This window comes from Chelonia mydas, chromosome 10 (assembly GCF_015237465.2).
Source record: "Chelonia mydas isolate rCheMyd1 chromosome 10, rCheMyd1.pri.v2, whole genome shotgun sequence".
Lineage (NCBI taxonomy): Eukaryota > Metazoa > Chordata > Testudines > Cheloniidae > Chelonia > Chelonia mydas.
Window position 1 is genome coordinate 67,721,412 of NC_051250.2, and position 22,814 is coordinate 67,744,225.

The 22,814-nt window shown below is 43.1% G+C and overlaps 1 protein-coding gene across 1 annotated transcript in view; it reads right to left on the reverse strand.

Annotated features, from left to right (window-relative positions):
* Positions 1 to 18,410, reverse strand: part of ABHD17C (abhydrolase domain containing 17C, depalmitoylase) — a 50,504-nt gene extending 32,094 nt beyond the window's left edge. The window contains exon 1 of the mRNA XM_007066842.4: positions 17,035 to 18,410. Within this exon, the coding sequence (XP_007066904.1) occupies positions 17,035 to 17,594 (560 nt within the window). The 5' untranslated portion in view covers positions 17,595 to 18,410. The remainder of the gene's footprint in view (positions 1 to 17,034) is intronic.
* Positions 18,411 to 22,814: the final 4,404 nt, after the last annotated feature.

Consider the following 22,814-nt stretch of genomic DNA (forward strand, 5'->3'; position numbering starts at 1 on the left):
CACTGCTTGGGCCTACCTCAACCGGGTCCTGCAGAGGGCACCCCCCGCCCACCCTACACCCCAGGCCCTCCGGACCTTTTCATCGGGCCCCTGCCCCGGGGACCCACCCAGCCATCCCACCCCTTCACCCTTCCGGACCGCACCAAGGAAACACCTGTACACACTCGTGCTCCACACCCTTCACATCCTCACCCTCGTAAAGGTGGCGGTACCTCCTACCACTTCTGGAGGGTGAGGAACCCCAGTGGGCCAGCCTATATTCCACCCTGGTCCTAAAGCCCGCCAGGGATATCAGTTGGTGGCTCCTTCACGGAGCCGTGAGCACAGGCATGTTCTTGGCGCGATTCACCCCCATCCCAGACACCTGCCCCTTCTGAGGCGTGAGGGAGACCCTGGTGCCTGTGTATCTGCAGCCCCTATTCTAGCTCCTCCAGAACCTCCTGCTGCGGTTCTGGCTGCACTTCTCCCCACACTTGTTTATATTTGCACGCCCTATTGGTGGCCCCACTAAATCGTGAGACCTCCTCGTCAACCTCCTCCTGGCCCTAGCCAAAGTAGCCATCTACAACACCAGAAGGAGGATGTTAGACAAAGGGGTGCTCTGCAACTTTGGGGCCTATTTCCACTCCCCCCTGGTCTCATGCATCCGGGCAGAGTTCCTCTGCGCGGCGTCCGCTGGCTCCCTTGATGCCTTCCGGGGATCTCTGCTTGGTGTCCTCGTCAGGTTACTTTCGTTTAGCCCTGTCACCTCACTCCTGTCCCTGTAATATCTTTAGTTATCCCCCGTAATTAATTGAGATCTCAGACCTTGTGGATCCTCCCCTTAGGCTGGGGAAGGTCCTTTAGCAGTGGGTGGGCTCCGCCCACCCATTTCTAGGATCCCAGCAGGCTGTGATTCTAACAATCTAAACAGGCCTAGTACTTGGGTGGGGCATCTCTGTGCAACAACGGGATATTACAAGAAGCTAGCATTAGCAGTTCTATTCAAGTACCACTCATTTACACCAGCAGGTCATTAAGCAGCCTTGTGCTGTTAGAAGTTACCAACTCTTGAATAAGAACTAAAATTGAAATCTTGATAATTTTTTAAAAGTGAAATATACCATGTCACTTTTTGAAAGAGTATATGCACTAATGTCCACAAAATAGCCACATTCCAGCTTGGGGAAATACACTTTGCCTATGCATATTCTCTGTGGTTTCAATTAAATAATGGACTCACTTCTAGAGCCACGCTGTTGCTGTGCACACATTTAACCCCAGAGGTGGCTGAATTTCAGTGGTGGGTGAAGAGCTGTTTCTTTCCTCCCTTAGCACAATGGGCGCCTTCAGGGTGAAAGGCACAATGGAAGTGTTGCAATAGCATCTCCTTGTACAGACAACACCATGAGTGGCAGAGATGCATACAGTGTGCCTATGCTTTACCTCAAAACTCAGAAAGAAGAGGGGAGAATAGCTGGTTAATTCCAGTAGGGAAAGGAAAAGAGCTAAATTTAACTTAACAGATTCCTTTCCCTGAATTAGCACTGTTTTCAGAATAAAACCCATTAGTGAGAATTACTGTGACTGTCCCATCAGAGAGACAGAACATCCTGGGTTAAGTCCCTGCAGCTGCTGACCCATGACTGATTTAGAACTGGATCCAGAGGAAAAGCATCCCAGATGCATACCCAAAAGTCCTCTATTCATTGTGAAAGTTGTTAAATTGAAGCATATTTAAGAAGACTTTTCTGGGAGGAGAGGACAGATTAAGTGGGACAGAGAGCTGGACAGTTCCAATCTAGGTCAGCAGTGTGCACTCAGTGGCCTATGTGAAATGGATTTGAGGTCTCAGGTCCGCTCTGGTGGAAAGGTGCCCAATTAAATTTGTATTTGGCACAAGTGTCCTTGTTGGCATTTTCTGCACAGAAGTAAAGGACCACAGAGACTGAACAACAGTCTCAGCTCCTAAAGGTGGTCTCTCCTTTACCATTTTCAAAAGTGCTCAGTGGTGGCGTAACTCTGAACTCACTGAAGTCAATGGTAAAATGCCCACCCTCTTCAATGGGAGCAGGAGCTCGGCCAATACTGAGTGCTTGTGAAAATCCTACCATTGACCATAAAACTTCAGATAAGTGACATTCGAAAGAAGGCCACATTTTTCTTTTAAGCCACCTCATTTGGCTTTCAAGCCAAGAAACAATTCTGACGGAATTTTATTTAAGAAGAAGCAATTGTATTTGATTCTGTATTCCCTCAAAGTTAGGACCCTCTGCATTTGTACTACATTTTAGTAGAGATCTTAAGAAGAGGCTGTAAAACTCCTATATTATTGGTTTTGCAGGTCAGGGGCTTTTCAAATGAACATTTTTCAAATAATTGTCCAGAGGGAGCTCAGGGAAGGGGTCAGAGGGTTACCATATTAGAAACTGTAACAAGTGGCTACAGGTTTACTGTAAATGTAAACCTTACAGTATACTGGCCAAATTCCAGACAAGCCCCAACTTGCTATTTTAACTACCTTACTGACATCTCAAAGGGTGATTCTAGTGTCAGTAGTTTCCTGCAACGTATGAAGAGTCACAGTGTAATTATTAACCAGTCTGAGGCAAAGGTCATATGCACGTAACTAGTGTACATAAAAATAGCAGAACTGGTGTTGAAACAACGGGACCTCTCCATGTAACAACTTAGAGAGCTATTCATGAAGTTAAACTTGAAATAGAACATTCATACCTAGATTGCTACAAGAGTAAAGTTCTGCTACAAGTTTAGCAACATTAAGGCTCTGACTTCAGTACAAAAAATAAGTGAGTTTTTACATCACGACAACTAACTTGATGTAAAATCGTTGTTCAGACAAGGAGCAGATAGATTTTACCATGGTGTAGCTAGTTGAGTTCAACCCAGAATCCCCACCTACCTGGGGTTTACCCCTATTAGTTATACTGAGCTAAAAGCTACCTCTCCCTAGTCTCAAGGATTTTACATCAAGTTAGCTATCTCAATGTAAAGCCACACTTTTGGCAGTGAAGACATAGGCATAGTGAATGAAGAGTATGCTGAAGCAGAATTTTCCAAATAAGCCCTCTAAAGTCACGCTTGAGAAACAAGAGGAAGAATTTAGAAAGCAGCCATTCATCTCAAGCTTTTTTTGCCCTTCATATTACATTATCTGCAATGGATTGCACAATCTAGTACTCCAAGAGAGACATATTCCACTTGAGAGAAAGAAGGTTTTATTTCCTTCTGAAACTTTTGTACCCATTCTTTCTATAAGTAACTCCTGAGATACTATAAAAAGAAAAGGAGTACTTGTGGCACCTTAGAGACTAACCAATTGGTTATTGGTTAGTCTCTAAGGTGCACAAGTACTCCTTTTCTTTTTGCGAATACAGACTAACACGGCTGTTACTCTGAAACCTGAGATTACTATAACTCCGTAGTTAGTGGATGGGTCATTACACAAAGCAAAACTATTTCCCCATGTTTATTCACCCCCTCCACCCCCCACTGTTCCTCAGACATTCTTGTCAACTGCTAAAAATGGCCCACCTTGATTATCACTACAAAAGGTTTCCCCCACCCCCCTGCTGGTAATAGCTCACCTTAAGTGATCACTCTCTTGTTACAGTGTGTATGGTAACACCCATTATTTCATGTTCTCTATGTACATAAATCTCCCCACTGTATTTTCCACTGAATGCATCCGATGAAGTGAGCTGTAGCTCACGGAAGCTTATGCTCAAATAAATTTGTTAGTCTCTAAGGTGCCACAAGTCCTCCTTCTCTTTTTGAGAATTTTCAAAGTGTCTATTTCCAGGCTGTGCACTGGACAGGGTTTTGTACATAGTTTCACTGTTTGTTGCTGGCGGACTCCCTCCCTCCCCCAGGCTCTTCAAGAAGGTGTTTACCACCAATAGCTAAACAGAACCTGATCCAGAAGCAGGCAGTTGTGTGCAGAGAGAAAGGGAAGGTGGAGGAAAGTCTTATGATGTGAGCAAAACCCCTTCAACCAATCCTATTTAAAATTAAAAAGGAATTTTAAAAAAAAACCTCAGAACATGCCATTTAAAGGGTACTCTGTCAGAAAAAAAAAAAGATTTTGGAAGTTAGTTTCAAAAGATTCAAGTTGAGTGTCCCATTACACAGCAATCCAAATTATTTTTTATTTTGTTGCAAATACAAATAAAATGGATCTACCATGTAACAGTGAATTTGATTTAGCAGTCATAACATGTTAATATCTGAAGCAGTTTTCTGTTAAAAAAATGTCATCACTGGAGAGTTCCTAGGTGACTATGCATGCCTTGCAAAGGTAAGCTTGCCTGACACAGATGCATGCAGCATGTCACAGCAAACAGCTGATAAATGAGCCTCAATTTATCATGCTTTTCATACAAGGGGGTCGAAGTTTCTAATGCAGAATTTCAACAAGTAAAGCTCAAACATTCTGCTGGCCCAAAGTCTTCCTGGAAACAGAAGCCCCCTCACAAATAAACCAAGGTGTCTGAAGAAAATCCAATGGATTTCACAGAGGAAAGTGAAAAACCAAGCTTATAACAAACTGAACAGTAAGATTTCAGAGTAGCAGTCTGTATCCGCAAAAAGAAAAGGAGGACTTGTGGCACCTTAGAGACTAACCAATTTATTTGAGCATAAGCTTCGTGAGCTACAGGCATCCGATGAAGTGAGCTGTAGCTCACGAAAGCTTATGCTCAAATAAATTGGTTAGCCTCTAAGGTGCCACAAGTCCTCCTTTTCTTTTTGAACAGTAAGAATTTACCAGAGAAAACGCATTGAGATTAAGGATACTTTAAATTCTTCCCTCTGCAGTCTGAGGTATTCTTAATTAACGAACTCATCTGGACTCAAACCCACGTGGGAGTTTCCTAATTTGCAAATAATTATTTTGTTGAACTGTTACAAAAACACTTCATGAACTGCAAGGATTCTCCCACATTCAAATGCTCATCTCAGCTAACTGCTACGGTACTGCAAGGAATAAAGTTATTGGGCCAGATTTTGCCATTTTAGTACAACTACTTTCTGCCTTTGCATGATCTGTCTTAAGGCCCACATATTCAGCCCTAGGAGGCTCACTCCAGTGCAAAGGGAAGACCTTCTGGTGATATAAAGCCAATTTAGAATCTCTTATGCCACTCTTCTCCCACCCCCTGCCCCTTCCCGCCACCATATACTACTGCCTACATAGCTGGGAACAGTGCTTATTTGTGAGAAGGCTTGCCAGGGCTGAGCCCGAGCACTTCCAGACTTGGCAGTTCATAGCCCTGGTACCTCTGGGTTTGCCGCATCAATTATGAAAGGGAAAAATTGCTTGAGCCCCAGCACCTTTCATTACAAATTAAGCATTGGATGTGAAAGAGGGACATCACCAGGACACCACTGCACTACACAAACTCATCTGTTCGTGTGCACCTTTCTGGGATTGTTTGCGGCCAGCCAAAACTAGGGCAGCTTAACTTAATGCCCAAGGGACCTGCTTGGCCAACAGCAGCCGTAGGAACAGGGTAATACAAGCTTTACGCTCCTTCCCAGCACCTAAAACTTGCATTGTGTTCCGCTCCTCTCACTGGGCAATTCTATATTGAAAAGCAACTTTCTTGTCCCTCAAATTACATCTGTAAACTCAGCAAACTTGACAGAAATCCTGCACTTCAACTGCTAGCCCTGCAAACAACCTGGAAGCTGAAAATCAAGCTGGGTTCTTTGCATGCAAGAACAACAAAACCCCGGTTTGACTATCAGATGCCGGGTTGAGAGGGACAGACTGGCAGTCAGGGGAAACATTTCTCTTGCTAACTGAACAAATCTGATATGGCTGTAATTGATCCAAGGACATACAGACCCTGCCCCATACCCCTTTTTTACAAGCAATTTTCAGAAGAGGCACGTACTTAAGAAAACTGATGCCACATTGTATCACTTACAATTGTTAATTTGCCTCAAAGTCTCTGGTCATTAATCTAAAAAGCAAAGAGCAACAGTCAACACAGAAGATGAAAGAACCACCGTCTGCTCCTGAAAATTGCTTATTCACAAACAGTTCCCATTCAGCACAACAATTAATCACAACTGGAATGCTAAACTTGCTACTCTCTCCTCCGCTCTCACATCAAGTTCAAGTTCTCATCCTCACGTCAAGGCCCTGCACTTGTCCACCTGGTCTCCATCTCCATTGATTCCCTCCTCCCTCTGCCTGAACTCCTCCCAAATTCTTCTTGTTTCTTTCTACTGCTCCCTTCCTATCCCTCCAACCATCCTCTCCATTCAAATGCCTCCTTTTAATTAATATGTAAATTCCACAATTCTAGCATTGGAGATTTTCCAGACACTGGACCTGATCATCTTGTGCATCATGCTAGTGTTCTGCAACCTGTGCAAGCTCCATAGGCAAAGGACTGTACATTGACAGCACTCAACTAATGAGCTTTTTACAGTAGTCACTCAATATTTTGCATCATACAGCAGGATGTTGAAGTTGCCATGAGACGGATAGTTGTACTATCTTAAGTACAATTCCCCACGTAATGCCTAATGAAGAGCTTTAGCTCAGCTATGTATCAGATAAGTATTAGATACCTGTAAGCTGCTCCAGGGATTCAGCAGTTTGATTTTAACTGATTGACAAATTTGGGGAAAAATTTTTTCCCCATGGAGTAGCATGATATTTTTCCAAAATGCATAAAACACACATATATACTATAAGTCTAGATCTTCCATCCTTTCTTATTCAGAACATCCTAAAGATAAAATCAGCAGTCAATATATTCAAGAAGTTAATGTAAAGTGGCCACAGATACACACTGTACTCAATTGTGAGAACTGTACATGCCACACTAAAGAGATTCTGTCAAACATATGGGGCCTAATCTTGCAAATTGATGAGTGCCTTCAACATCTCTGGACTCAATGGCAGTTAAGGATATTCGCAAGAGTTAGGTTTCAGAGTAGCAGCCGTGTTAGTCTGTATTTGCAAAAAGAAAAGGAGTACCAGTGGCACCTTAGAGACTAACCAATTTATTTGAGCATAAGCTTTCAGCTGTAGCTCACAAAAGCTTATGCTCAAATAAATTGGTTAGCCTCTAAGGTGCCACTAGTACTCCTTTTCTTTTATCGCAAGAGTTACTCAACATCCAGAAAGAAAAAAAAAGGCAGTTTTTTTGTGACTCAGAGGCCAAACAATGCCGAGTATGGGCATTGGTATGTTAATTTAAACTGGCACAAGAATCACTTCGTTCATGAGCTCTCTCAACTTCTCCCAAACACTGCCTTGAAACGATTCATCTTTACCTGTGGAGGAAGTGCTGGTTACTCATTAAATGGATCACTGGCTTGAGAAAAACAATGTTCTTTAACCACCCATTTATTAGTGTTTGCACAGTTCTGAGATAGGTACATTCTTTGCTGGGTGTAACTCAAACTTTACAGACTAATTTTCTGCTGATCCTCTTAAAACAAACTTGCAAAAGGGTTTACGGTGAAAATTACCATAACCTCACGTCCCGGCTTTCCTGTGGCAATCTAAAACAGAATTTAAAACAAAAGAAATTAAAGCAAGCTGGACTTCACAAGGCAGGTGCCATCAACATCTCCTTTAAACTACTGTATACTTAAGCAAGGAAGTCATTAAAAGAATCTTAGAATTGAAATAGACTTAGCTAGGGGAAAAAATAAACTTGTTTCCTGTAGTCTACTCAGTCTTTTATAGTCCATTTACTCAAACAGTGTCAAAGTTTGCCCACAAAGTTTGCTGACAGTTGACCCATATTTCTGTTGTAGTTGTAACATTTTCCCCCATATAATTTATTCATGACATGTATACCCTTGGTTCCCTGAAGTCCCAGATAACATTACTAATTGTGTTTTACTTGAGTGCACAAGTAACGAGCTACTGTAAACTTAGCCTAGCACTTAAAGACACACCATGGTAACTTGGAGTGCTGAGGGGTGCACTTTTATATTTAAAAAAAAAAAAACAACAAAAACACCCAATTGTGCCTACTTCACACTGATCTAAATGCTTTCAGTAGTATGCACACATCAGATCTTGCAAGCCAGCATTTTTAAGGCAGGTAATGGGCAGGTAGAAAAGTATCCAGAGAGATCACGTACCTCCGAAAAGGAGAAAGAATGGTTTTAGCCTTTCCCTTTCTCAAATATCTCATGGTATTTAATCTACTACATGGCACTGAAGGCAGAAGAATACCTTGAGTTCCTAAACACGGATGTGGGCACACTTCATGACCACTTAGGGTATGTCTACACTGCACCTGGAAGTGAGCACCCATCCTGAGTAGACAGACACACACTTGCTCTGCTCGACCTAGTATGCTAAAAATAGCAGTATGGACATTGTGCCACGAGCAGCAGCACTGGCTAGCCGCTCTAGCATAAACCCACCTGACCACTGGGTTTGTACTTGGGCAGCTAGCTCATGCCATCACCCATGCCACAATAACCACACTGCTATTTTTACCATGCCAACTTGAGAAGAGCATTCACCCAGCCTCCACTGTAGAGTTCTTTATATCCAGTGCTGTAATTAAGTCAGAACTATACCCCAGAACCTTTTATGATGAGAAGGTAAACAAAAAACTGATATGTCCAAGTTTGGACAGCTGAATTTTAAGACTGTTTACACCGAAGACAATTAAAAAACAAAAATCAAATTTTATTTTGTTGTCCATATCACCAAGAGTAGCTAAAAACAAAGCTAATTTAAAACTATTCTTGGCAATGAAATATATGGAAATTTAGCTTCCAAGTCTGCTTTGGTCTTACAGTCCTGACATCAGTGACAATTTTTGCTAAATGTTACAATTTTACTAAAGACAAAAAGCAATCTACATAACATGACACCAAAATCTGATGCACAAAGTTATTAAAAAAGTTTACCAGAATACCAGGGACAGCTATCTATTTGCCTGTGGCATGGTAATCATTTGCATTAACATATGTTCGTTGTGCAGTTAGCTGTATAATACATTCCTGCACAAAGTAACATTACCCTATTTTGCAATCATATTTTTGATCAAATTTGCGTTCCATGCGATTCTAATTGCACTGTTCACCAGGATATATGGGCACACTTTCAAAATTTTAGGGGGAAAAAAACCCCACCATTTCTCCAAAAATAAAGAGTGTACATTACATAACCGCTCGCAGCCCTCACACCATAATCTCCTTAAAAGGGCCAAAAATAGGAAATACCACCCAGTAAAATCCAAGAGTCACGCTGAGAATGCTTGGGAAAAATTCCAAATCCAAACAAATTTATGAAGACTCCAGTTTATGAAGTCAGATTCCAAGGAAGGGTATGCAGAGCAGGTAGATGCCAAAAGAGCCAGCAAAAAATAGTTTTTGAACTTTTGCAAACCATATTAAGGAATGAAGGAACATCATACTAATATGGAATCTTTTTCTGAGTCTCTCTCTTCCTATGCTATTTTGAAAAACCACAATATCTGCAGCTTAAACGGAACTAGAACTAAAATTGCCTATCAGGTGAAACAGCAAAAATGGGGAAGTACTGTACAGTAAACGCATTCTTTTATTATACTGAATAGATTTACATTGGTAGAGAACAAAATCGGCAATAGCTACTTAACATTATTAACTGGTCCATTTTTCTTACATTATGCACATCTAATTAAGTCTAGGATACAAACAGGTACAATGTGATCTGTAGCAAGTACTAGAACTATTACACAAAAAAATTAATGGAAACGTGCTGATAAATTATACCAATTAGTAGGTCACACCTGGATCATACTGTTTGAGCACGTGTGTGTATCTGGGGCGGGAGTTTACTCCGGACATAAATTATTCCAGAGAGAGATACATTTGGGAGAAGGTTTGAGGAGTTTCAAGAATCTTAACTCCCTTCACCTCAAATGTACATAATATAAATTGCTCAACTAACTGGTTCCTGAAAAAGATGAAAGTACAAGGATGATGCTCTTGAAGTCCTTTCTTTTAGAGACTATGCTAATTAAACAAACCTCAAGTCAGTTGTTCAAATATTCAACTCAACTGAGTGATTTGATCTGAATTCTTTGGAACAAGATTTTATGCTAGAGGGCTGCGCAAGCAAGATTATGTCAAAGAAAATTAAAGTTTAAATATCTTGATAATAATAGTAACTACTATTTTCATCTCTGAAAAAATATACTAATTAACATGGGCTATACCTTTCTACTCAGACAGTCACTACTCTGATTTAGAAAAGTGCTAGGACGTCCTCAGGTGACTAGTTACCCTCCCTGCAAGAATTCAAGCAGTTATGCGCTCTGACTTTAATGAAAACTAGCTGTAATTTTTTTTTTTTTTTTTGGCCAAGTTTGGCAAAGAAAATTGTACTGGGTGGGAATGGGGTGTGGGAAGAAAACACCAACAAAACAGATACTTCTATTCCTTCCCCTCCCCTTAATGTAGCTTGCATAAAGTGACAATTCAGAATAGAAGAGACATCTTTAAAATCCCCATGGTTTGGGGAAAAATAGTTCCTGGACTGATTCATCATGAATCCTAAATCAATGGAAAATAATCTCCCACCAGAAACGCTTGGATCCTATTGTGTAATATCGAAGTCTGACTCCTTCAGTGGTGGTGAATCAATGGAGAGAACTAGCAGATCTCTACTGACTACGAAGTATAAATCAAAGTTGAACTGTTCTGATGCTCTGTTATGCGTTGAGAGGTCATACCTAAATAAATTACTCCGTAGATCTTTTGATATTCAAGTCTTTCAAGGATTCAGACATAACCAGCTACAAATTCTTCATCCATTTCACAGCATCCAGATAGCAGACTGAGGAGTTGCACTTTGATACTGTATTTCAGAGTCAAAGAGTTAGTGAAGTGATGCCTTCTTTCATTCATGTAGGATTTTTAAAATCACTTCACAAATCTTTCCTGGAGAGTTTAGGGAATGCATACATTGATTTTATCACTCCTACATGTCTGAAGCACATCAGCACACCAGTGTAAGCTAAAAAATATGAAGGGGGGGAGGGGCTCTGATTTATCCATCACTCACTCCCATCAACTCCAATCAATAACTGCACACAGCCCAGGAGATCAGTTTACGATTTTATCTAATTTATTTTCTATTGAGTGAAACTGTATGTAGAATTTAATTCAGATTTAACAAAGACATTTAATTAAATATCATGATGACAGTAAGAGAATACTATACCCATTACCAGAGTCTTCCAAGCATTACACAATCTGCAATTGACTCAAGTATAGGCAACATAGAAGCAGGAAAAATATAAAAGAATAATGATGGGAAAAATGTTTGTGGTCATGCTCAAGAGTTTAAACAGAATATGCAAACTGGATGATTGGAAATGTGTATCCTATTCATAAGGCTAACAGAATTCACCTTAATATAGGATTGTTGAAATGGTTTTAATCTTGCACAAGTAGTTCGGAAGGGGTTGGGGGGGGGGAGTTGAGCTATACGAATCCTACAAATCAGCCACTGTCTCAGTCAATCAAATATTAGGATAAAAGTTAATTATATCACCGCAAAGAACATTAACCCCAATTAGATCTTGACATAAAAGACACAGGGTCTCAAATACTTTCTATTATGCCCAGTTCTATTTGTAGAACAAATTAAAGCAAAATAGACAGACCAAACTGAAACAAAGAATCTAACTCACAGAAAGTCACCTAGACCTATAAATCCAAGAATTACCAATAGAAAATGATTAGGCACTTGATGGGTGTGTGTTAATTAACTAGAAGCAGATTGATCTCAGCCTGAACTCCTCGGTTTATGAGCACACAGTAATTATAAGGGCTCTAGCAAACAACTGTTTGTTAAAGTGCTGAACTAGCTTTGGACAGAAGTAGTCTTTTCTACAGATGCAGAGAGAATATTTTCTTCATTTCAGCTTATTCAATTAGTTCAGATCAATCACTGGTTTATTCAAAGTTAACAAACCAGTTGGGAGTAGAAAAAGCAGGAAGACTTGTTTTTCTTCTCCAATCTATAAATAAAAACTAGGTGAGAGAGGATGAGATCCATTAGTTCTAATAGGACAACAGAGACCAGAAAACAATCTGTTCAATTCACTTAGTATGGATAATACTTTGTTTAATAAATCAGTTAATTTAAAATGCAAAATATGTTTTCATGTACAGTACTTTTTGATAAACTTTTTTATGTGTCCAGCACATATGAAGTAGTTTTATTCAATAAACAATCTTAAAATGCCATTTTTGTGCACTATTTGTTGAATTCAAATTTCCAAAACGAACTTGACACAAATCACAAGTAAAAAAAAAAAAAAAAATCAGTCATCTAGTAAGAATTGCATCATTCACCATTTTTTAACATAATAAAAAACGTAAAAATTAAGAATCTATACAAATTTCAGTTAAGCTATATAGTTGATTAAATAAATGTGCATCAAGATAGTGTATTCTTATTAGCAATAAAGCACCAAGTTTAGTGTAAAGCCTATATTTAGTTGCAAATCAACATGTTTTAATGGTTACCGACAAGGGAGAATCAGCTTCTCTTTAGGAAAATAGATAAAAAGTACAAATACAAAACAAGATTAAAACTGATTATTAAAATCAAGGTTTCCTGTCTGCTTATTTAAATCATGATTAAAAATCAGTGATTTAAATTGCTTTCATTTAAACCAGTCCACCCTGAAGCAAAATAATTGGAAATACTGATCAATTTTTCTCCATTTATAAATTTACAAACAGCAAACCCCATGCTTCAGCCTCTGCAGATGTTTAAAAATAAATTAATCCCTTAAAATGAGTTTGTAATAGAAATCCTTTCAGATCTTTAATTGTAACAATGGTTAGAGGTGCTTAGCCACTGACTTCCAAAAGTTCAGTGCTTTGACTTTCTTTAAAACTTCAGCAAACATGTACAGCTTAATATGATTATTTTAATATAAATTATTTTAATAGATTATAATAAGATTAGGATGAACATAGGTTGTTGTAATTTCTAATTTAATTTTAAATAGGTTTATTTTTAAAAACCTGTATTTAATTTAAACAAAAAAATCCACTTTGTAATTTTTATCCACTGTATTTTGCTTACCTCCAACTCAGAGATAGACCACTTCATATTTTAAAAAATGACAGATTAATATATCTTCTAGTTCAGCGGTTCTCAAACTTTACCAACCTGAGGCTCCCCCCATTGATTAAAAATGTTGGGGACCCCTGCCCTGCCCCTTCACCAAGGCCCCGCCCCTGCCCTGACCATTCTCCAAGACCCCTCCTCCCACTCACTCCATCCCCTCCTCCCTCTGTTGCTCACTCTCCCTCACTCACTTTCACTGGGCTGGGGAAGGGGCTTGGGGTGGGGGCTCCAGATGGGGATATGGGCTCTGGGGTGGGGCCAAGGATGAGGGGTTTGGGATATAGGAGGGAGCTCAGGGTGTGCAGGCTCTGGAAGGGAGTTGGGGTGCGGGAGGAGACTCAGGGCTGGGGCAGGGGATTAGGGTATGGGGGGGGGGGTGTGAGGGCCCCAGCAGGGGGTGCAGGCTCTGGGCTGGGGATGAGGGGTTTGAGGCGCAGAAAGGGGCTCTGGGCTGGGGCAGGGGGTTGGGGCACGGGGGGCTGAGGGCTCCAGCTGGGGGTGTGTTCTCTGGGGTGCAGCTGGGGATGAGGGGTTTGGGGTGCAGGAGCGGGCTCAGGGCTGGAGGTTGAGGGGGGTGCAAGCTCCGGGAGAGCGTTTGGGTGTGGAAGGGGACTCTGGGCTGGGTCAGGGGATTGGGGTGCAGAATGGGAGCTGCAGAGCCGGAACTTGGGCAGCACCTGGGGCCTCCCTGGCCACCCATGCACCTAGGAACTGCAGGACATGGCAGCCGCTTCCAAGAGCGGCGCAGAACCAGGGCAGGTAGGGAGGCACTGGGAGGGAGGGGGAGGAGTTGATCAGCGGGGCCTGCAGACCCCGAGAAGTCACGGAACCCAGTTTGAGAGACACTGTTCTAGTTCACATATGGAGTAAAGAATTAATAAAAGCTGAGGTGCTTATGTAGCCTGATCTATAGATTAATTATACTGATTACTTAAGAATTCCCAGTTATCACTTTCAGAATTGACAGGTTTGTGTTCCAAGATCAGGCCCACTATTATTCAAATTATTATATAGTTGGGAACCCCAATGGGCACAGTTGCAACACTCACTATAGGAACTCCTGTATATTTACAAATAGCGGCTAGTGAACACATATTAAAACTACTTTTTATATGGTTTATTTTCCATCCATTGCCTATTAGAGACAAAATATTAAAAAACAATTTGTTAACATAAATTCATTGTATACACGTTCCACAGCTCAATGAACATGGTACAAATACATAGGGGTAAAGAGAACCGTTCCCCCACACTCCAATTAAGAATTAATGCCAGTCTTGCCTGACTACTGATGGTAATATTAAATATATATTGATAAAAATCAGTATTAACTTTACTAAAATTAGTAGTTCTTTACAGGGGAACTGTGCAACTAAGATGGAGTAAAATTCAGAAATGTTCTGAACATTCCCCTCCTGCAGCCAAGCAGGGGCCTGAGTGATTAGGCAAAAATGTTTGGTTTTATCATCAAAATCATCTTTGGGTTTCACGTCTACCCTTTCAGGCTAATTAGAGACATCCTGAATACTTCTTTCTTGGATGCCACCAAAAGTGGCAGTCATAGACAACAAATGACTCGTCCAGATCTGTAACATTTCAAGCTGAAGATTCTAAGGGTGTCTTTGGTGAACTCAGAAGAACCTATAGGGACACCTAAATGCTTCCTGGGGCCTCGTTTGCATGAGGCACTTTTCATATATTTCAGGACATGACTTAAGTTAGCACTGCACTTCATTACAATACGTCTAAGTATTGTGAATTTGAGGTGGAAATCACAGACTCCATTGGAGCAGTTTTACTGACACAAAACCAGGTCCAAATGAGCCTTAACTATTACTGTAATGGTATAGTGCACAAGTATAACACATGTATTTTAACATATTACGGGTCAGGCTTGCATTTTTATAATGAAAGCTCTTACAGATAGTGTGTCTCAGTTGTAATGCTGCCCGAAATTCTGAATAGTGGCTGTGAAACTGACCAGAATCTTGTTACTTTTGATATGCTGCTTAGAAAATATATGAGGAAATGTCTGCAGGCTCAGGAAGACACTTTTGTGCTGGTTCATATTTAAAAGATTTTCTTTACAACTAGGAAGCCAGAGATTTTTTAAAAAGATAAAAGCTTACATTCTGTAGCAACTGATCCCTTATCTGGCATCAGTACTGTACATACATTTACTACAGAAAACTTCCTCCTCACCAGCAGTGCTCAATGTACACACATGCACACACATTTAAGCACACATATCTCTGTCAGAATCATGTAAATCTCCATGGCCAGAATCAACATGTCAATAAGGCACCAAATTCATTGATTATAACATTTATTTTGACTCCTAAGAGCCGTGACAATTATAAAGTCTGAATCTGTTAATGTAATGTTAAGAATTGAAACATACACACACACAACAAGGAGCATCCTCCTTCACTGAACAAGTATCACCTTGTCTGCCTTAGGAAATAAAGTAAGAAAGCAGCACTTTTACCTGTGGGTAAAATAAGCCACAAAACAGGTTTAGATCAGTCTTGTAAAATTCTAGTCACTTGAACCAAATCATTTTTAAGTGGCAAGTAAAATATTTAGTCTTACGATCTAAAAGAATGGACAAAGAGAATGTGTCCCTAGATTGGTAAGTTTTCATGGCAATTTTTCAAGTCTGATTTAGACAATATTAAAGGTGGGGCTAGAGAGGGGAAAACAAACCACAGTCACCTTAACACTTGGCTCTTATATAGCATTTCTCCTCCCTTAGATCTTATCCACCATGTGCCTAAGTATTACAACACATTTGATCCTTTCTTTCATTACACTAGGCAACATCACATGCCCTAGTAGTTCTTTACAAATTAACTAACTCAATTTTTCAAGCAGTTTCAGTATTCTCAAGAGTTGCCCGAGAGAACTCAACTCAGTTAACCCACCAAACAACAGCTACAGTACATACAGAAAAGAGTATGCTTTCCTACACCTACTTTCCCACCCAACAGCATGCTTAAAACTTGACCAAGACAGGTCACTGCCAGAGGCAAGGGGATAGTTTGGACTCTATGCCTATTTAATCCCTGGATGCTCCATCTGCAAACAGGGAGATCCAATCAGTAGCAATTCTGGTAATGGTTTGTGAGGTGGACACCTGCCCCCAGGAAATAGGCTGAAACCACCTACTCATTTCACACTGGCCAGGTTGCTCTGACAGGCTGTAAGACCTCAGGATGCCAGGCAGGGAATTCTGCTACGAGTTGTCCTCTCCTCTTCTCTCCTGCCCTACTGCTAAAGAGGAAGGCCTGTGTTATAGAGTTTGCATGGAACATGGGGCTCCCAACCCCGAATTCCCATCAGATGGTTACTGTTTTTTTGGTCATCACTAACCTGATCTACATTCAAACTTGTTACCCAAACTTTGTCTATATGTGGGATTAGCCCCAATTCAGCCACTGCTGGCCAACAAATGCTGTAAGTGCACCAGTGCAAACCCCAATCATAGACAAAGTTGTGACTTGCAGCCACTAAGCTCAACCTGGTGTCAAGGTGGGATAAGCTCAACCAGTGCACATCACAGCTTCCTTTATCAATGGACATAGGCAGTGGTGTGGCGACATTGGTTGTTGGCTACTGATGACTGAATCTCACATATAGAGAAGACCCAATACGCAAAATCTCATTACCAATCCAAGCCATGCAGTTCCTCATGTAACTGTTGCTGGTGCCCCTGAAGAGGCCATCAAAAACAACCAGATACCTCTTAGCAGATTAAGAAGTGTATACAGACTTCTTCCTCCCACCCCTTAGCAGGTTAAGTATACAGATGTTGAGTTTAACAGGGTGAGAGCTGTATGCAGAAATACCCATATTCCTTAGCAGGCCAAGAGCCATGCCCTGGTACCTTGTCCCCAACACCAATTTACCTTGTCCTGAGGGCCTGCCAGGCTGCATCTATGTCTGCATACAGGTTTTTCTCAGAGGGTTTGCCTGAGCTCACCCCGTAGCCAGAGTAGTCGTAGGAGAAGACGTTGCAGTTGATGCGAGAGCCAAGGCCAATGTAGAAGCTGCACATCTGGCCCAGATCCACAGCATTGCCATGCGAGAAGAGCAGCGTATACCGGCTGGCAGGGGCACAGCGCACAAACATGCACCCCAGCCTGTTATCCCGAGATGTGCGAGAAAAGAAAACCTCTACGGCATCCAACTCCCGCTGTGAATACTGCCAGTCCGCCCGCTCACTCAAATGAAGACTGCAGCTGCCCATTCCTGTTGGGGTCCCAGACCCTGTTGCAGTCCCAGACCCTGTTGCTGCAGCCCCAGCCTCCTGCTGCTGCTGCTGCTCAGACTGCAGCACGGTATACGTGGGCTCCGGGGGCAAGAAAGCCAACTTGGCAGCAATGCGGCTAGGGCAAGGTGGGCAGCAGAACAGCCAGCACAGCTCGCCCAGAGAGAAACCGTTCATTCTGGGGCCTTGTTCTGGCATCAGCGACGCTGGATAAAAATTTACCCACACTGGGTGGGGGGGGGGAATTCAGAGTCCACCCGCAGCAACCCACTCTCAGCCTTATGAGAGCAATACCCCCAAAATGCAACTGTCCCCCCAAAACTGTAAGCCACCAAAACCAATCCAGCCCTCCAAATTTAAGAAATCCACCTAGTGTGTGGGGAAAGAAATACAAAATATATCTCAAGTGCAAGAAACTCTCCTTCAAAATCTACTACTAATCCTACAATAAATCCAACCCCATCAAATGGGCTGAAATCACTTAGTCATTTTCACACAGCCCAGGTTACTCTGGAGCACCTAAAAAAAAATAAATAAATAAGCAAGCCCCCCAAATCTACATCTGACTCAGTGCCCCAAAACCAAAGATTAAAAACTAATCCCCCTGAAATAAGATCTGCCCCCCCATGCAACTCCCCCAGACACCACTAAATGCAAGATCCCCCCCCTCGCAAAAACAATAATAATAATACTACAGACACCAAACGCAACTCCTCACAATCACCCCAAGCCCAGTGCGCCCGCCCAGCTCTGCACCCAGTGCCTGGCCCAATCCTGCAGCCCCTCAGTGGAGCCCCACCCCCAAACACCGACCAACTGCAACCGGTCGCCAGACCGCCCCACACACACACACACAGCCCCGAGCGGATCCGCCCCCCCACCCCAGGCAGACCCTCGCTGAAGGGCCCCCCCCCGGCCCGCGCTGGGAGGCGGCGCCCGGCCGCGGAGCGGGCTCAGCCTCGGCTCCCCCCGGGCAGGGCCACGCCGGCTGCGGCGCGGAGACAGTAGCAGGCAGCGGCCATGTCCCGGCTCCCCTCACCGCTTCCGGGTTAGGCAGGGGCCGCCCGGCCCGCCCCGGTACCTGCGGAGCGGCGCGGCGCACACCAGCGGGGCACGGCGCCCGGCCCCGGCCGCCCCCAGGCCCCGCCGCGCGGCTCGCTGCTGCCCCCTAACCCAGCGCGAGGGCACAGACTGGGGGGGGGAGGGGGAGCAGCCGCCGCAGCGCTAGAGAGAACCCGGACCCTCCGCGTGGGGAGTGTCGGACCCGCCTCCTGGCCCTTTAAGAGAACCCCACGAGAGCCTCCGTCACGTGCGAGCCCCCCCCCCCATCTCTCTCTCGCGCGCGCCCCCGGCCCATCCGTTCTGCGCATGCGCGGCAAGGCTGGCTTGTGCCCCCCACCCCGGCTGGAGAATGGGTGCTCCGGGCAGCAGCTCTGCCCCAGTCCGGGCGGCGGCGGCGGCGGCGGCGGCTCCCCTCCCCCCGCTGGGATTCTTCATGGAGAGGGCTGACTTGCTTCGCCCAGATCCTGCTGCCCCTGCTCAGGGCTCTTGCCTGGTCTCCTGCTTGTAGAGTTTGCCCCATCCCCGTAAATGAAGCTGCGGCCTCTGGACTCTCTCACCAGGGCCCACAAGCCCAGTAATAAATACATGCATAGGTGCTGGAACTGGCTTGAAGTGGTTTCCAGCATATGCACAGTATACAGTTGGGTTCGATAGCTCTCAGCACCCCCACAATAAAAATTGTTCCAGCTCCCCTGCATACGTGCAATTAAGGGTGAGACACTGAAAAGAAAAAGAAAATACTGTAGGTCACAGGCCCTTAAATCATCTCTAAAAGCTCCCCACAAATATTACACACATGCTCAACTTTTAAGTACATGAGTCCTCTGGCAGAAGTCAATGGCATACACTTCTGAACCCTTCAAGTGGCTAACTGGGCTGCAGACACCGATCTATGGAGGGGTGGATGGGCCAAACCTCTGGGCCACCCTGAATACCGGAAATGTTCTGCTTCAACCTGGATGGGGGTTTGTGGGTCGAAGGAGGACAGTCTTGCGAAATCTGGGACTATTGGGAAGTCTGCAGTGTTGGGGGGGGGGGGGTTGTTTTGTTTTATTTCCATTAAGAAATGTAATTAAAACATGTAAACAAAGGTGTCTTGCCTTTAGAATGAAAGAACCACAAACGATAAATACCAAAAAAAAGGAGTACTTGTGGCACCTTAGAGACTAACAGATTTATTTGAGCATAAGCTTTATTTGTTAGTCTCTAAGGTGCCACAAGTCCTCCTTTTCTTTTTGCGGATACAGACTAACACAGCTGCTACTCTGAAACCGGTAAATACCAAATAATCTTTAGTGTAATCTTGCAGACAATGAGAGATGCAAGCAGCATATGAGTCCAAGCTCCAGCTTCATCACAGGAGCCCAGGCTCCAGACTCAGGACAGCTATTAAATGATAGTATAAAAAGCAACTCCTGCTCTGAAGAATGTATATAGCTGGTACTGTATGGGTTTAGCAAATTCAGAATAACTAAATGCACCTATCCTGTGCAGTTCCTTGAAGTCTATAAGCAGCATCTCATAATACAAAGCCCTATAAAAAAACAATGCACATATTCTTGTGCAGAGATGGTATGGTGGGCTCATCAGACCCTGATAAGTAACCTGGCTGCTGAGTTCTGAATAAGGTGAAATCTGTCCAGCAATGCCTTTTTGTGTCACATCTAGAATGACACCGAAACTAGGGTAAAAGTTGGAAGTTTGGATTCCCACTAAGCTGTAGGCATGCTACATGGGATAAGTCAGTGTAAAATTTCTTGGACCACGTCATATCACTAAAACATCTAAAAGGGGCTATGACATGCAAGGAACTAGGAAGCAAAGGCTGAGAACTTACATCATAAATAGATTACTACTGCAAACAGAAGAAAATTAAAGAGACAACATTTCCCATATGCAGTGTTGTTGTAGCCGTGTTGATTCCAGGAAATTAGAGAGACAAAGTGAGTGAAGCAATGTCTTTTATTGGACCAAATTCTGTTGGTCCAGTAAAAGATATTACCTCACCAACCTTCTCTAACATTTCCCACACTCCACCCTGCGTCCTTCCTTAGGTCATATTTATAAAAGTGAAAGTCAAGTGTCCTCTTCTAAATGGGAAGTGTCATGTAATTTGCTCCTCCACTGAACTTGTCTGTGTACATGTAATTAATTAGTAGTTCTTCATTATTCTTGTTGTAAATTCTCTACCATTTAGGATAATCCCACTCTATCTCTTGTATAAAAAAAGTAGTTCCTACACTGTGGGTGTCTCCGAGAGAAAAACAACAATTGCATAGGGCTGGGCAAGTGAAGGAACTAGTAAAAAGGAGCTAAAAAAGGAAATCACCTTGAAAAGGGAAGGGTAGAGAATAAGGAGCGGAAAGCAGTTCTGAAGACAAACAGTAATACTGAGGTACTAACCTCAGCCTGGTCCAGTCCACACAAGAGATCCACTTCCTGGACACTACAGTGCTAATAAACGATGGTCACATAAACACCACCCTATACCGGAAACCTACTGACCGCGATTCCTACCTACATGCCTCCAGCTTTCACCCTGACCACACCACACGATCCATCGTCTACAGCCAAGCTCTGCGATACAACCACATTTGCTCCAACCCCTCAGACAGAGACAAACACCTACAAGATCTCTATCAAGCATTCTTATAACTACAATACCCACCTGCGGAAGTGAAGAAACAGATTGATAGAGCCAGAAGAGTTCCCAGAAGTCACCTACTACAGGACAGGCCTAACAAAGAAAATAACAGAACGCCACTAGCCGTCACCTTCAGCCCCCAACTAAAACCCCTCCAACGCATTATTAAGGATCTACAACCTACCCTGAAGGATGACCCAACACTCTCACAAATCCTGGGAGACAGGCCAGTCCTTGCCTACAGACAGCCCCCCAACCTGAAGCAAATACTCACCAGCAACCACATACCACACAACAGAACCACTAACCCAGGAACCTATCCTTGCAACAAAGCCCGTTGCCAACTGTGCCCACATATCTATTCAGGGGACACCATCACAGGGCCTAATAACATCAGCCACACTATCAAAGGCTCGTTCACCTGCACATCCACCAATGTGATATATGCCATCATGTGCCAGCAATGCCCCTCTGCCATGTACATTGGCCAAACTGGACAGTCTCTACGTAAAAAAATAAATGGACACAAATCAGATGTCAAGAATTATAACATTCATAAACCAGTTGGAGAACACTTCAATCTCTCTGGTCACGCGATTACAGACATGAAAGTTGCAATTCTTCAGCAAAAAAACTTCAAATCCAGACTCCAGCGAGAAACTGTTGAATTGGAATTCATTTGCAAATTGGATACAATTAACTTAGGCTTGAATAGAGACTGGGAGTGGCTAAGTCATTATGCAAGGTAACCTATTTCCCTTTTTTTTTTCCTAACTCCCCCCCCCCCCCCCCCCAGATGTTCTTGTTAAACCCTGGATTTGTGCTGGAAATGGCCCACCTTGATTATCATACACATTGTAAGGAGAGTGGTCACTTTAGATAAGCTATTACCAGCAGGAGAGTGGGTTTGGGGGGGAGGGGGTGAGAAAACCTGGATTTGTGCTGGAAATGGCCCAACTTGATTATCATACACATTGTAAGCAGAGTGATCACTTTAGATAAGCTATTGCCAGCAGGAGAGTCGGGTGGGGGGAGGTATTTTTTCATGCTTTGTGTGTATAAAAGATCTTCTACACTTTCCACAGTATGCATCCGATGAAGTGAGCTGTAGCTCCCGAAAGCTTATGCTCAAATAAATTGGTTAGTCTCTAAGGTGCCACAAGTACTCCTTTTCTTTTTGCGAATACAGACTAACACGGCTGTTACTCTGAAAACTGTACTGCTGATATCACATCAAGCTGTATGCACAGGATAAAGTTAATATAACATTCAATGGAATAAAATGATTGGGACTTAACTGATCACTCACTTGGCAAATAACCAATATTCCTGAGTTTCTAAAAGAGACATATAGCTTCTCTTGCATGTATGTACAATGGTTGTGTGAAGACAAAGGGACACCCTAATCCACACCTTTGTGCACCCGTTCACCCGGCCAAAATGTGGCTATGACCCTAATCTTCCCAGAATAGCAGTCAATGCTGAGAGGGTTGTGCAGCACCCTGCATAATTGAGGCTCACACACACACCCCTACCTAATCCTAGGCCAACTGCGGCTTGGTTTGGCCTCCAGCACAACTTGGAGCCGTCTCAAAGCTCCACTAAGTTGAAAAAGGCTGCAACAGGCCCCAAAGGACCAGTCTAGCAGTTTGGGATTGCCAGAGTACAATGGTGCTGTGGCCATGCTCCCTCACCCCAAGCTATGCCTATGA